At 40.3% G+C, this 17132-nt stretch overlaps 1 protein-coding gene across 1 annotated transcript in view; it reads right to left on the bottom strand.

The window, feature by feature from the left end:
* LOC119790886 (dedicator of cytokinesis protein 5-like) overlaps positions 1-17132 on the bottom strand; it is a 106208-nt gene that overhangs the window by 65700 nt on the left and 23376 nt on the right. Inside the window, exons 2-8 of the mRNA XM_038296627.1 lie at positions 9398-9481; positions 9198-9238; positions 9063-9118; positions 8712-8808; positions 8450-8598; positions 5697-5832; positions 5456-5613 (exon numbers count right to left, since the gene is read on the bottom strand). Coding sequence (XP_038152555.1) covers positions 5456-5613; positions 5697-5832; positions 8450-8598; positions 8712-8808; positions 9063-9118; positions 9198-9238; positions 9398-9481 — 721 coding nt within the window. The remainder of the gene's footprint in view (positions 1-5455; positions 5614-5696; positions 5833-8449; positions 8599-8711; positions 8809-9062; positions 9119-9197; positions 9239-9397; positions 9482-17132) is intronic.

Genomic DNA, 17132 nt, shown 5'->3' with positions numbered 1-17132 from the left:
TGCCGGTTTCCGTAGACTCGTGAACGCGCTTTTAGGAAATCCTATACACTACTGTTTATGCTCTAAAAACATTCTAAATGACTTCGTTTCGAGTAGATTCTGGATGCTACCCACTCAGGACACTTGGAATACATTGGACGAGCAGTATGGAGGAATATTGACACGTTTTTTTGTGGACTTTTATGGACCTTTCTGTCTCGGGCGCCATAGACCTCCATTATTTGAACGTCAGCAGACAGCAAGAAGCCTCCCAGATCTCCAGATGCATTTGAGATATCAAAAAAGTACTCCAGAGTGTTGTTCAGCATGGGGGTGAGTAGAAAATGAAGGCTAATCATGTTTTGGGTGTACTATTCCTTTAAGGAAATTTCTTTTTGTTTACACTTGTGTGCACAAAATGACAAAATAAATCTGTCTAAGTCTCTAAGTCTAATCTATCTTCGAGGGGAGTGTTGGTGGTTAGAGCAGGACGTTTGTGCCCAGAGAAGGTTGCAAGTACCCGGTTTGATCCCCACAGCCTGCACTCTGGGTACCCGAGCAAACCCTTAACGCCACACTGCTCCCCCACTAGGGGTGGGTATTGGCAAAGAAGACATAATTCGATTCGAATCACGATTCACATGCCACGATGCGATTCCATCATGATGCATCACAATACTTGAAATATTGCGATGCATCACGATGCGTTGCGATATTTTCACTGAACACTGTAAGAAAAAGAAACAGCCCTTACCAGTGGCTGACTGGCTGGGTGTGACCTGGATGGTGTCTTCAATTGATACATAACTGAAAGCAACTGAATTCATACATAGCTGTATTCATTGGTGGTGTTGCCATGAAAACAAATACTGGACAGAAATATTACTATTACTGGTGTGGACACACTGACAAAAAGATCTTAGGATTCATCAAACTTAAAATAACAAAATTGGGATAATCAGTGCCGTTTACATGGCCTCAGTGGTCCTTTTGGAAATAACTTGCGTCATATCAATTTCATTTTTACCTTCTTTGTTTTTAAAGCAAAAATGCATCCAAGCGGAGCGAATTTTCTCAGTCTCCTCCATATTTTGTTTACGAATGACTCGTCTCAGTATCCCCCGGCCGGAAATGCTTGTGACACAAGGCAGCGGGCGTCAACATCTGCAGCGACATCTACTGGACTGGAAGTTGTATTACACTCGATTTTGCTGATGTGCGCCAACCATTCATGTATTTTATTTGCAAATTTTTATTTTTTTTTATAATCGATTCTTGCCTTCAAGAATCGATGCAGTAGATCACATGATTAGAATCGCGATGCATCGTCATGACGATAATTTTGCACACTCTTATCCACCACAGTGCTCAATGGCAGCCCGCTGCTCCCCAAGGGGATGGGTTAAATGCAGAGGTACATTTCTACAAGGTGAGATCAATAAAGTTCTATTTCTAATAGGGGTGGAACGGTTCACAAAATCCACGGTTCGGTTCGGTTCACGGTTTCGTGGTCACGGTTTTCAGTTCAGTTCGGTATATGTTGATTGTTAGCCTGACATGTTGGTCATGTTGCTGTTAGCATAAACAAAACGTGTTGCACAATGCTTGCACACTGTTGCACTTTTATCCCCAACTTTCTTTCCTCCGTCATCGTAGGTCACTCTAAATGCAAAGTGGTCCCATACAGCAGACCTATAAAGTGCTGCTGGCGCGTCTTCCAACTCCTGTTCTTTCCCACTCGCCATACCCACACAATTCTCCACAACAACTGATTTGTTTCTGCTACACCCGGCTACGCTGCTTCTCTTCTTCTTCTTCTTGTTTACTACTGGTGATTGGCTTTGGTCGCAGTACCGCCACCTTCTGCTCTGGAGTGTAAACGCTTCGCCTATGAGAAAAAGGAGCAGCGCATGAACCGAATGCAACACACGCAAACCGAACCGAGACAGTTAAACCGAATGGTTTGGATGGTTTTCATAAACCGTTCCATCCCTAATTTCTAATCTGGTAATGTGGGGGTGACAGTGGCGTCGGATGTAGGAGTTTGCCCTAAAATTGGACGGTTCAAGCACCAGCTCCCTAAGTGCAGCTTCACCTGCATCGCCTACTGATGGTGGTCAGACGGCCTGGCGGCGCCAGTGTACGGCAGCCTCGCTTCTGTCAGCGAGCCCCAGGGCAGCTGTGGCTACCATGTAGCTGATCCCTATCAGTGTGTGAGTGAACGACTGAATGTAGTGTAAAGCGCTTTGGTCAAGTCTCCTGACTAATGCTATATAAGTACAGGCCATTTACTATTTAATCTGAATGCATTTGTTCTGCCTTTTAAAGATTACAATTATTAAAGTTTAATACTGATTTTGTATTAATGTGTTAAAACTTTTTAAAATTAAAGAACTTCAAGAGTATAAATGAGAGAGAAAAATAGTAACCATAGTTACTTTATCATCAGTGTTTGAAAAGTTGACATAAAACTAACTAGTTATGGCTTCTGGTTACTTGTCTAAACTACGACTACTACTCAAATACTGTAAAATCAATCAATTACTAGTCAAATTAAATATGCAGTTGCTTTTTATGATCTAAAACATTGATGAATTTTAGTAAATTTCTGCTGTCATAACTTTAAGTAAATAAGAATTTTGATATTATTCGAATTAATTAACTAGAAGGACTAAAGAGAAACTAAACTAAAAAAGGACTAAATTTGCATCGTTTCTTTTGCATTTGGTTTGACAAGCCAGTTGCAAAATAAATACATAGATGTGTTTATGTTTTTTATTGATAATTAAAGAAGAATAAAGCAAATTAGATGTTTCATTACTATATTTTTGCAATTTCCCATACTGGCAATAAAATAGCTATGTAGCTGAAAGTAATGTTTTAAAGCAATTTAGAAGAAAAAAGGCCCTTTGTAACAGAATTAAACAGCATTTATGCTATTCTAAAAATGAGCGAATAACACAGAGAGGAAGGAATTACGTGGGCAGCCAGCTGTCAGTCACTGCTGAGATGAAGTGAGGAGCTTCTTTAGACAGCAGATGCTCCTAACCGACACATAAATACAGAATTCATGCTCTTTCAGAACTAGCTTTTGAAGATAAATGACAAATAAACCTGTTAATATATTAATGTAGCTATGTATTAATAATATGCAGAAACATCACTGATTTAAAGTATGGAGGATGATTTCTATGGAAATGTAGGTAGGGTCTTTTTTCCTCTTTTTCTTAAATTCTGAGAGTTTTCCTCTTACAGGGTTCGTACAGCATAAGGCAAGTTAAATTCCAGACTTTTTAAGACTTTTTAATGCCACTTGAAATAAAAAATTTAAGACCAAATTCACAAGAAACACAAGAAAAACCTGCTGGACAACTTAACCCAAAGGTTTATTCTAACATAAACCACTGCACTAATGTTTTAAATTTTGAAAAGCTTCCCATACAGGAAGAAAGCTAAAAACACACAAATGACAGATATATTTTAACAATTATTTAACTGAATTCACAAACTTGGTTTTAGCAGGGAACAAAACAAATCAGTTTTAAAGCCCCAACATAACCAGTGCAAGTCTTTTTTGCAGCTATTTTTCTTTGTATGGTTTTCTTAGTATGTTTGATTTGGTGATAAGTGGAGGCGTTGCAGAGACAAGGGTGGAACAAAACTGAGAAATACCGGCTGTTTCTCGGTAACTCCATTTTGACGCTTTGTGTTTCGTGCTTCACTTGTGTGACTCCACTGCCTTAATTCTACAGTGGAGGCTGTAGGCTTTGCTTTGTGCAGGCGGTCTGGAGCTCAGCGGGGCGGAGCGCTGACGGAGTATGTGGGATTTCGGGGTTAGCATGACACATTGGTCATGTTGCTGTTGGCATAAACAAAACGTGTGGCACAATGCTTGCACACTGTTACACTTTTATCCCCAACTTTCTTTCCGCCGTCATCGTAGGTCACTCTAAATGCAAAGTGGTCCCATACAGCAGACCTATAGTGCTGCTGGCGCGTCTTCCAACTCCTGTTCTTTCCCGCTCGCCATACCCACACAATTCTCCACAACAGCTGATTTTTTTCTGCTACACCCGGCTACGCTGCTTCGCTTCCTCTTGTTTACTACTGGTGGTTGGCTTTGGTCGCAGTACCGCCACCTTCTGCTCTGGAGTGTAAACGCTTCGCCTATGAGAAAAAGGAGCAGCGCATGAACCGAACGAAACACACGCGAATCGAACCGAGACAGTCGAACCGAACGGTTCGGACGGTTTTCAAAAACCGTTCCATCCCTAATATGTACTCATCTGTATTCACCCCTTTGAAAACTATCTGGCTATGCTTTGCCTGTTGGCCACTGTACCACACAGTAAGGATAAAAACATTGAGTCTTTGTTTTTTTTGTTTTTTTTTAAGCATTTGGAACTAATACTAGAAAATCAGAGCTTTTTTTTGTCCCAAAGCAATTTTTGCACATTTTCCTTAAAAAATACAAAAAACAGCTTGATTTCAGCAAATATCTTCAATTATGCAAAAAAAAGTGGCTCAAACTGACTTAACTTTGCCAGGCCTGCATGTAGCCAAGTAATGTCACCACGGTAACACACCAAATATAAACTAGGATTTTGGTTTTCTGTTGTTAAATCTATCCTATTTTGGTTGAACAGGTGGGTTTTATTAATTGTATTATCATTGTTTTTAGGTTTCTGAATATTTTTGCTTGACTGCAACAAAAAATAAATAAATGAAACTTTAACAAACTAACAATAATAGAGGCTAATTTGGTTTGTTTAGAATCTTTTATTACAAGATCCTTGGATTTATAAAAATTAAAACAGTTTCAAGGCACACTGAACCTCAGGGACCCACATTATTCCCTGTGAGCTTTTTCTAAAGTCTGTCTCTGGTGACGTCGATCACCTCAACACCCTGGCCTGTTTTACGCTTCCATTGGGCATTCACCTCCCATGATCGCAAAAAGAGAGGCAAGGTTGATCCAAACATAATAAGCTTCTTAATGAGAAATGTTTTTTTCCTTCTCTGAGCTTAAAAGAAAACCCATTTTCAGCCTGTAAATCTGAACTGCTCATTAAATAACGTAGCTTTAAAACCAAGGCCTGACAAAAAGAGACACTGTAGTGTTTTTACTCTTAAAACAGCTGGTGCCTTAACTTCAGAAACCCATTATATGCTTTTATGCTCAAAAAAAGAAAAAATACATTTTTGCATTACCCCCCCCTAACCTTACACATATTTATTTAATGCACTGCTGAAGCTGCTACATTCAGAATAGGACTACATGACAGTAATGAACAACTTTTACAGGTTTTTATTATTCATAGCTGAAAGAAATTATTAATTCATTATGTTGTAACTTTTGCTGAGGAGTGACAGAGTAGGAGAACTGTTATTTTTGTGGCTAAACACCCGCTAACAGGTGTATTGACTCTGGGCAACTTGGATTAATGTTATACAAGAAGTATTTATGCTTACAAACCTGATAAATTCTGACTGGTCGGGATCATAGAGAGACATGAGCAGCTCAGCATCTTCCCCGATGTTGCACACAAAGTTTTTTAGGTTCATGAGGAGGCTGTAGGTGTGGACGGAGCTGAACAGGGTCTGTCGCCTCATCTCCATGTTTTGCAGTCTTGTCTGTATGAAAAACAAGTCAGAGAATCAGTGTGAAACCCTGAAGGGGCTGGCAGATTAAAGCCAGTGAGAGGATTGAAACATGCCTTTTCTTCCTGTATTCTGTCGTCCACGCTGCGGGACGCCGTCTCGTGGGCCTGAAAAAGCCTGACGGTACTGGTCCGGTCAGGATCCAGCATATTTCCTGCTTCATCTCTAACCACCAGGTCCAAACCTAGAATCCTGAGTGACACAGTGGATACATCAGCACCTTAACATAAATTCTGTTTTTTGTGTTTTTGTGTAGAGTGGCTCAGGTTATCCTGAGCTATCTCTATACTTATGCTGCTATAGGCTTAGACTGCTGGAGGACATAGGGACCACTTTTCATCATTCTATCACTATTCTCCGATTCTGCAGTATTCATTCATTATTCAACCCCTTTATGTTTCCTCTCTGCATTCTCTTTACAGTAGCTTCATCTGGTCTGTTCCCAGTGATGGGAGTAACGGCGTTACTAACGCCGCTACCTTTTTTTAGTAACGAGTAATCAAAGTTATTACTCTTACTGTAACTATAACGCAGTTACAATTGCTGACACCCCGTTACTGCACGTTACTCAGGTCGCACAATTAACCTATTTTCATGATAGGACTCGTGCGCGCGTCATGAGAGAGGGGAGGATGGAGAGTGAGGATGACTCCAGCGGCAAAACAACGCTTTCCAGATGGAAATACTGGTGTTACGTCGAACTGCGTTTCCCCATCAGATACGGTTTCCCCTGCATCTCCGCACAGCGGCACGATTCACCGCGCAAGCGACAGGAAACGCGCATGCTAGCTAAAGGCGCGCAACAGCTGCCCTGTGCTCGCGCCACAGGGGAACTACGGAGAGCGTGAACGATCATTAGCCTGGGATGGATGGATGGATGGATGGATGGATGGATGGATGGATGGATGGATGGATGGATGGATGGATGGATGGATGGATGGATGGATGGATGGATGGATGGATGGATGGATGGATGGATGGATGGATGGATGGATGGATGGATGGACGGATGGATGGATGGAAGGATGGACGGATGGGTGGATGGGTGGATGGATGGATGGATGGATGGTTGGATGATGGATGGATGGATGGATGGATGGATGGATGGACGGATGGATGGATGGATGGACGGACGGATGGATGGACGGACGGATGGATGGAAGGATGGACGGATGGGTGGATGGGTGGATGGATGGATGGATGGATGGATGGATGGATGGATGGATGGATGGATGGATGGATGGATGGATGGATGGATGGATGGATATAGCTACATGTTGCAGTATCTGTAACAACCCAAACACACAGGCTTTCAGAATTAGACATCCCCAGTTATTAATTTCATACACTCGCAAAAGTAACGCAATAGTTACTTTTACTACTAACTAGTTACTTTTATTGTGGAGTAACTCAGTTACTAACTCAGTTACTTTTTGGGAGAAGTAACTGGTAACTATGACTAATTACTTTTTCAAAGTAACGTGCCCAACACTGTCTGTTCCTGATCTTATATTTAATGTAGTCCTGTTTCTCTGACTGTGACTGGCTGGATGTGCTCTCTTCATCCTCTGACATTTGAGCTGGCTTGGGTCTTGTCAGCTTGGCTGTGTGTTTCCTGGACGGGGGCCGCCTGTGGTGAGTGGGTGACAGTTTCCTTTTTTATCTCTGCTTCTGTCTCCCTGAACCCCAGTCGGCCTCAGCAGATGGCCGCTCACACCGAGCCTGGTTCTGCTGGAGGTTTCGTCCTGCCAAAAGAGAAGTTTTCCTCTCCACTGTCGCTACAATTGTTTAATGTGAGGGATAGCCTTCGAGTCAATGAGTCAATGCAATCAGGTGGTTTTCCTTAAATAGAAAACTTTAACCAATCTGACTGAATGATCTGGTTGAAGAGTCTCAGTAAAGTGCTTTAAGACGACATGTGTTGTGAATTGGTGCTATAGAAAAAAAACTGAACTGAATTGAATAGTGACACCATGGTAAATGGTAAATGGCATGTACTTATATAGCGCCTTTTTTCAAGTCAGGAGACTTGACCAAAGCGCTTTACACTACATTCATTCACCCATTCACGCACACACTGATGGTGGCAAGCTACACTGTAGCCACAGCTGCCCTGGGGCCCACTGACAGAAGCGGGGCTGCCATACACTGGGGCCACCGGGCCCTCTGACCACCATCAGTAGACAATGCAGGTGAAGATTCTTGCCCAAGGACACAACGACAATGAAAGTCAGAGCCGGGGCTTCGATTTCAGGGCAAACTCCTACATCTAACGCCACTGTCACCCCCCATCCTGAAGAGAAATATCCGCTGTGCTCCTGCCATCAAATCCTTCCATTAGAGATGATAAAGTTGTGCGTGTTTTTCAGTGTTTAGTCCCGTTTCACTCTTAGACATAGCTAGGGGCTCAGCTTTTACTGTGACTAATTCTTTTATCCCTTTGGCATGACAACTGGCTCAGAGATCACCTGCTCTTTCATTCCCCGATAGAGCCCCCTGTGGAGCAAGTTTACCTTAATGTTACCTTCTCAAACATTAAGCATTTATGGATCAGTGCTTGTATTTTCCTTTTTATGTCTGCCTCTCTCTCTGAATCACCAGTTGGCCTCTGTGAGAATAAGTGACTCTCTAAACCATTTTTTTTTTTTTTTTTTTTTTTAGAAAACATTTCTTTAAGTTTAATTTCTGGATTTTTTCAAATTTCAATTTTAAAAATTTATCAAATTTAACTCCATACTTGGCACTATATGTATGACTTAACAAAAGAAGGCGAAGTTCTTTCATCTTGGCCAGTTGAAAGAATCCGTACCGGTTTCCATAATCAATCTTCGCTGTCACTTTCTTCTTCAGCTCTACAAGGTCGTCCTTGGGCAGCGTCCCTGACACTATCTGAGATCGATACTCGATGAGGCTGTAGGCCATCTGCTGCACACTTCTGAACTTGGTTATCTTGTTTGCCTGTCAGAAAAAAAAAAAATTGTACATGCTTTTTTATAAATAAAGATGTTATTCAGAGGTATGAAGAGCAGTGAGAGAACTGTGTGTACTCCAACAGAGTGCTCCACACGTACCACGTAGAGTTTTTGCCATATCTGCACCCATTCCCTGAGGGTCGCCCCTATCTCCTGCACCAAGGGTATATCTGCTGGAATAATTATTTCCTGTTGGCTATGAGCCACCAGAAAAAGAAAAAGAAAAAATGTTAGGAGAGTAGCTTGTCGCTCACAGATCATGCAAAATAATCTGAGATGACTGGAGAGCATTTTTTGAACGGTTGAACGAAGCCAAGAGAAGCTTTACTGAATTCTTACTTATGATAATTACAACTGCTTATGCAACTGGTAAACAGAGAGGCGACACTGCAAACTTGAAGCAAAGTGAATCATCATCAAAATGAAGTGCCTGCTGATTTGTGATCTTACCCAATTCCCTCGACTGTGGCCTCTTTTAAGTGGATGTAGGAAGCCGGGAAAATGCCCTGAGGAAACAATCAGGAAGTATCAGTGTACACATCCACATCACAGCCTTCCTTTACAACGTAGCTCTAGTGTCCATACCTTCTGTGCTTTCTTTCTGAGAGTGTAGCCCCTGTACCAGCCTACGGATAGTAAATAAAAATAAATAAAAAGAAAATCAGATAAGACAGAAATGAGGGGAAAGGTGGCGTAAAGCAGCTGCACACTACCGTCCTTTCAAGATCATGTGTCTGCATGTTTTAGAGCGGAGATGAGGGATATGTCATAGCCTGCTTACTCACCTTCAAACTTTTCAAGTATGTGCACGGTGTCGCCCACCTGCAGACGCAGCTCCTGTTCGCCACGGGGGTCATAATTGTAGATTGCTGAGGGACAGAGAATAACAGTTTCATTGTGTTGAAGTGAAAAAAATAGCAGTTTTAGACATTTTTTTTTTTACCATCTCAGAAACTTTTGGATTAAAGAAAAAATCCCCCCCAATCAATTCCAGCACAGTGAAGCAAATAAAAAAAAAAGCTCTGCCTGAGTGGTCTCCAGTTTCTCACCAGGAAATCAAGCCAATTCCCCCTTGTTGTTGCACTACAGAGGATCTTAAGCTTTGATTTATTCCTCTTCTTGCTTTTAGAAAAGCAACCGAGCCTGAGTGACTCAGGCGTCCGAGGCCTTTGGACTATTTTCAATAGAATCTAAACGCCTGCTGGCAGCGTTTGGAGTCACAGGGTGGCTGCACCGTCATGCTGCGAAAAGTCATAAGCCAAATATGAGATTTTTACGGTGTGATAACTTTTAATAAGAATACCAGTTTCCTATTATTCCGAAAAATATAACCAAAGCAACAATAACACCCACTGCTGCTAAAACAACGTACATGTTGAGTAATGAAGTTTCAAAACCTCTGGATAAACCGATGGTGAGCAGCCAATGAGAGGAAAGCGTTTCATCAGACGGGTGTGGCTTTTAATGAATACGGTCAACGATTTCAAGATTTAATTTCTGCCAAATGACAAACCTTTCAATTACGACGGAGAATTAGGGCCAGCATAGAGAGTTTTTTAGTTTTTATTTTGAGAATTAAGTCATAAGATTACAAGAATAAAGTCATAATTCGACAACCTGTTTCAGAAAGAAAGCTTGGAGCTCCACCCTGCAGATGACGGCCGACCAGCTCCACCAATCAGCAACCACTTTGTCATCCTGCCCAATTTGATGCTGGTGCTACAAGATTTCCTTATTCATCAAACCAGAGCCAAAGTATAACTTCACATGATGCTCGACGTTCCTCATTTTAGGGAAGAAAGTACTTCTTGTAAGAGTTGTCATAAAATACAACTTGTTTCTCGTAATTTTAGGACTTTATTCTCTTAATTATACGACTTTATGATCGTAGTGTTACAACTATTACTGTTATTACTATTACTTTTTTCCCTCATAATTTTACGAATTTATTCTCGGAATTTTACGACTTTATTTTTGAAATAGATGGAAAAAAATATCTAGCCTGGCCCTAATACTCCATCGTAGTAAACACCATCCTAACTGCCAAAAAATAAATACAGAAGTAATTTGTTCTTGAAATAATTGTACTTGAGCAGAAAGTGAGAAAATTTACCAAAGGAGGAAAATGATTTAGGTATAAAATAAGAACAGAGAAAACTTTATCTTATTAATGAAGCTCCTCAGTCATCCAGGTCATAGTCATTCCAAAAAAAGAAAAAAAGCCACTCCATTCCAAAATGGTGGACCCCTTGGATGAGGTCGCCTTTTGCAGCTGCTTTTTGTGTCTCTGCTTCTGTCTCCTTGAACCCCAGTCGGCCTCAGCAGATGGCCGCTCACACTGAGCCTGGTTCTGCTGGAGGTTTCTTCCTGTTCAAAGGGAGTTTTTCCTCTCCACTGTCGCTACAAGCATGCTTAGTGTGAGGGATTGCATTTGAGTCAATGAAATCAACTGGTTTTCCTTAGATAGAAAACTTTGAATCAATCTGACTGCACTGCAAAAAATGGAAATCTAGATAAGTCCTTTTTTCTTAAAATAGGTGCATTTGTTGTTGAATTGAGGAGTTAAGTGAGATAATTTGCCAATGGAACAAGACAATTTGCATTTAAAATAAGAAAAAGCAACCACATTGTCTTATTTCAAGTGCATATTATCTAATAATCTTATTTTAAGAGTAAAAATACTCATTCCATTGGCAAATCATCCCATTTACCTACTAAAATTAAAGGTACATACACTTGATCTAAGAAATTTTAACTTATTTCTAGCTCCTTTTTGCATTGTAGTAACTCAAGTTTTCCCATGTAGAGATTTAAGACATTTTTACTTATGTCTAGACCATTTTTGCTGTGTGGATGATCTAGTGAACTGTCTTGAGATGACATGTGTTGTGAATTGGCGCTATAGAAATAAACTGAATTTAATTGAATTCAAATTGGTCAGTTTCTATTTGCATGTTTTCAAATCAAAAACAAGGCTTTGTTGGGCTACTGTATAAAACCTCGAACTCAACGCCATTCCTGGCATTCTGAAATGCAAAAAGCTTCCTGGATGGGAAGCGAAACGTCTTTAAACTTGGAAACAAAGTCCAGTGGATTGTTTTTAATTTTCTTTTTTTGGAACTTTATTATCTTATTTCAAGCTGAAAATATCCAACTATCTTATTTTGAGGAGAAAAAGTCAATCCATTGCAGATTTTATCTGCTCAAATTAAGGGCAAATACACTTTTTTTTTTTTTACAATTCGTTTTTTGCCTATTAGTGGTACTGACAGCAACATACCACCCCCCCTTCACACTATATTTCGTTCCCACTTCTAACCTGCACACTAATGGTAGGGATTGCTCCTACCAACATGCATACATAAAAGACAAACTCTCCTGAAGCAGCAAAGTCTTTGTCTTGACTTGAGGGAGCCGCAGCCACGCGCGCAGCCATGTCCTAACGCATGGAGGCACCAACAGTATGAGCAGAGCCGTGTCCTGACTTGCCTGGTGATAACGTTCGTTACCGCAGGCCAGATATCTCCGCACGCTTCAACTGGCTCAGCTCATCACACCTCAGCCTGGATGGGACGGTCTGACAGATCAGCGAATGCGTCAACTCGTCCTCTCCATGACTTCCTCCACACAGTTAGATTTCCACCAGCTTGTCTGAGGGAAACGTCCCCCCAGCCCTACATGAACTCTGCATTTAGATTCTCTTTAAGAAAGCTTGGATCACTTTCCCATAAACTACAAACAATTTAGTTTGGGACAATTCCCTTGGTGTGTTACTCTGACCTAGTTACATAAATCTGCAAAGCTGGCAGTCTTCTGCATGCATGTCCAAGAGTGAGGATAATTGAGCTGTCATTCTATTTACTCATCAGTAAATGAATGGAATTGCAAAAATAAGGTACTTTGTGGTTATTTTTATTACTGTTTTTATTGTTGATTTGATATATTAGCGTAATTATTTCTATTTTTTTGTATTATTTTCATTAATGTATTTTTTTATAGTGTATTTTTCATTTATTCCTTATAACTATCATATTTTATTTATCATATTACTATAATCAATTTATTTTTTACTGATAGTTTAAAGAGTCGACTGTCTGAATGATTTGTTCACTATGCAGACAACTGTATGAATCACCGGGAAATTACAGTAAAGAAAAGACATCTGCCTCCAGCCAAGCCAGGAGTGACAATGGTCCATTCAGACACTTGACACGGTGTCTGGGCCCCGGCGGCGGCGTGGCAGCAGGCCCGGCGTGGGGCTCCAGCAGAGCGCGAGGAGATGCCACGCCGTTTGAACTGAAAGCGTCGCAGCTCATCTGTGCAGCTCTGCAGAGAGAGACGGTCATCCGTCGGAGGCTTCAGAGGCAGAGCCCGTCGCTCCCTCCTGCTCACTCCAATAAAGCCTTTACTGGCACAAGTTCAAGTTTATGTTCATAGTGATGTTACATCAAAGTCAGCCTGATTCACTCTAAATCATTTAGCATTGAAGTAGATTAGACAATAATTAAGGAACACCAAGGCTGCTGAGCAGCTTGAGCAGCGCCTGGCAGCCCATCAGCGTTAACACAATAGGACCAGGATCTTTTGTTCTCGCCGCTAACTCCTAGCATATACTCATTATTTTATAAAACTTAATCTAAAATGTTTTCCCACTGCTATAAACTAGAAAGTAATCCCCGGAGAATGCAATTGGGGTTTTACTAGACTTTGGATACAAGCACAAGTTTTAGCACACGACTTGGAAAAAAACAATAAAAATGACTAATTAAGAAGGCGTGTGCTGCTGTGATGAAAATAACCAGAGTTTTCATCTCTACATGGGAAAACTTGAGTTACTACACTGCAAAAATTATCTAGAAATAAGTTAAAATTTCCTAAATGATTTGTATTTACCCTTAATTTGAGTAGGCAAATCAGATACTTTGCCAATGGAATTAATATTTTTACTTTTAAAATAAGATAATTAGATAATATGCACTTGAAATAAGACAATGCAATTGCTTTTTCTTATTTTAAATGTAAATTGTCTTGTTCCATTGGCAAAGTGTCTCACTTACTTCCTCAATTAAAAAACAAATACACTTAGTTTAAGAAAAAAACCTTCCCATTTATCTATAAAATGGCTAAATTTATCTCAGCATGTTGAACATAGGCAGGATATTACATAAATTTAGGAGCATCAGATAAAATGAAACATACAATCTTATCCAGACAGGGGTGTGTTAAAACGCAGAAGACAAAATGCTAAAGGTTGAGAAAAATGGAAGAAGCAGATTCCCGTTACACTGGAAAACAAAATCAAAATATAGATAAGTCATTTATTCTTGAAAGAAGTGCATTTTTTCTTGGATTAAGGAGGTAAAAGAGACATTTTGCCAATGGAACAAGACAACTTCCACTTAAAATAAGAAAACACTATTGCTTTGTCTTATTTCAAGTGCATATTATCTAATTATCTTATTTTAAAAGTAAAAAATACTCATTCCATTGGCAAAGTATCTGATTTGCCTACTCAAATTAAGGGTAAATACAATTCATTTAGGAAATTTTAACTTATTTCTAGTAGGGTTGTCAAAAGTATCGAGACTCAAAAAAGTATCGATACCAAAATGTTGTATCCGGATACAATACTCGTTTTTAAAAGTATCGATACAGTGCCACAGTGCTTTGTTTCTTAACCAGTTTGGCCAGTGTCACTGTCATTGTTATGTGTGCAAAGCATAGCCAAGGAAGGAACACTTAATTTTAATTTTATAAGTTTTTTATCAAGCTTGCTTAATATTGTGCACAGCATACAACCTCAAAATATTGTTCTTATTGTTTATTGTATTTATTTATTGTATTTTATTTATTAATGAAAATATTGCTGTAGAATTTTGGAGTCTTTGTTTTTATTCTTGTGGTATCGAAAATGGTATCGATTATCGAGTATTTTCCTTAGTATCGGTATCGAGTTGAAAAGTTTAGTATCACTAGCCAAACCGGTTAAGAAACAAAAAAATTCTCAGCAGCTGCACCTCTTACAAAAAAGTCTGAAACTGAAAAGTGCACAGAATTATTCAATCACACAGTGTTCAGAAAGTGCATTGTTCTCTATTCTGCACTTTAGATGAATGACTGCTAGGTGCCACTGGTGGTGGCACTGTATCCATACTTTTAAAAACGAGTATTGTATCCGGATACAACGTTTCAGTATCGATACTTTTGACAACCCTACAACAGATACACATGAACCCTGAATGTAGGCGTGACCACCTATGTATTTTTCCTGGATGACGCAATCACGTTAAGTGTTACAGCCAATCACCGAAACTTGGTATCGAAAGACGAGGCATGTTTCGATACTCTGTAGAACCGAAGCATTTCGGTCGGTACCATAAAAAAAACGATGTTCGGTAACCAGCCCTATGGAGGACATGGGGACCCCTTCTTTTCATTTTATGAATGCAATATCTATTAGTTCCACCCATGACTTTATGCTCTCTATGCTTTTATTCATCATAGTAGCTTCATCTGGTCTGTTCCTGTTCAACTGTGAAACCAAACTGGATTAAAATATCTGCTATGTTGCTTCCATCAATTTCTTCAATAAGAAATAATAGAACTGGGCTTGTTTTTCAGTGCTCAGTCCCATTTCTCTCCTAGACATAGCTACTGGCTCTAATTTTACTGTGACTAACGATAATGTAATCTCTTTCATCCCTTTTACGTGAAAACTGGCCCAGATGTTGTATGCTTAACTGTTTCTTTCCTAGACAAAGCCACCGGCGGATCTAGTTTATTGTTACCTTTTCTAAAATAGAAAGTATTTATGGTCGAATTCCTATTTCGTTCAACCCCTAGTGGACCTCAGCAGAACATATCCCCCATTTACACTGACCTTGAAAAACTGATCCATGCCGAGATCGGGCCGAGCTCGGATCAGTTAACCAGGCCGAGCTCGGTTCTGACGACCGTTTACACATCACGCTATCTTGGTTCTTCGACTCCTCGCCTCCTAGTGACGATCTGCGGTATTACTGCCAGTATTTAAGGAGGAAATCAAGCAGTTGGTGGCGGTAATGCACCAAAAGTTATTTGCCAACCGCCATAAAACACAAGAACAAGAAGACGAAGAAGGAGGGAATCTAGCAAATCAAAATGGCGGCGCCCGTCACATTCAGAAAGTTATGCTTGATTATTATTGCTGTACTTCGGTGTTTGCGGAGGGTCAGGCGAAGACGGCAACCTTTCGTGGATTTACTTGAGAAAGTCGGCTTTCGGTTGTTGTTTATGGTTGTTCTTCTTCTTCTGTTTTGTGTTGGTTGGCAAGCAACTTCCGGAGGGGCATTACCGCCAACTACTGGAATGGAGTATGAATCGGGGCATGCAGCCAGACGGAGATGACGCGTTCTGCTCATGCGCTCTTGTTATCAGAGAACCGAGCTAGGGAAAAACCAAGCCGAGCCCACCTCTGGAACTGGTCTACAGTTAGGTCGGTCCGGTTGTGTCTATCTCGGTTCAGTTCAGTTTGCTTTCCATTTACAGACGATAAGTTATCTCAGTTACTGAGCTCGGACCGGTCTCGGCACGGTTTTTCAAGGCTAGTGTAAATGGGGTATAAGTCTGGTTCTTCCTGTTAAATTGGAGTTTTTCCTCTCTACTGTCACTGCATGCATGCTAGGTGCGAGGGATTACTGAAGTAAACAACAAAATGAAAGCAAATATCTACTTGCTGGCACATGCTCATCCAGGAGAAGCACATCCTGCAAAGTCAATGACTGGACAGGCAGCTGGTTTTCCTTACATATTAAAAAGTTGAATCATCAATCTCACTAAATGATCTGATTGAACCGTTTCTATAAAGTGCCTTGAGATTTAATGTGTCATGAAATTGCACTATATGAATAAACTGAATTTAAATTTGAATTGTTTGAATTGAACAAGAAGTGATATTAGCAGCAACAAAAGCAGGCAGATATACAATTTCCCACCAGGTAAACACGCGTTTTTACCTGAGCCAATTCTGCTCAGGCAGGATGTCTCTAAAAAACAAAGGGCTCAATTGAAAAGCTATGTGGCTAACACTTACTGTCTAGAAAGCAAAAGATGATCAGTAGCTCTTAAAACTGTGCTCTAGCTAATAAGACCTTATAGGTCCAACCATAAATCAGGAAACTAACTCTAAAGTTCAAAGCTAATAGTGCAAAAAGCAACAAAATTAGATCAGTGTGAAGCTTCAGCTCTTAATTCACTCTAAAAAAAAAAAAAGAAAAACTGCTGGAACATTTAGCAGAGTGAGGATTATGTAAGGCTAAATTAGGAGGAAAAGCAAAGTAAAAAGTACATGGCGTTTGGTGAATAATAAAATACTTCCTATAGTTTTGGACTTTTATACATCATGACTTCCTCTCTGTCTTTGTTAGCCTATTAAAGCTGGGAATAAGGTCAGCAGTTATCTCTAAATCGCATCCTGCAATCAGGTCTGACACTGCAAGGTGAGCCTTCAGCTTTAATCAAAGTGATTCATGGATGAGATGG

This window comes from Cyprinodon tularosa, unplaced genomic scaffold (genome assembly GCF_016077235.1).
Source record: "Cyprinodon tularosa strain WSP-4 unplaced genomic scaffold, ASM1607723v1 ctg373, whole genome shotgun sequence".
NCBI lineage: Eukaryota > Metazoa > Chordata > Actinopteri > Cyprinodontiformes > Cyprinodontidae > Cyprinodon > Cyprinodon tularosa.
The sequence above is the reverse complement of the archived record's forward strand: the minus strand, read 5'-3'. Positions and strand labels throughout refer to the sequence as shown.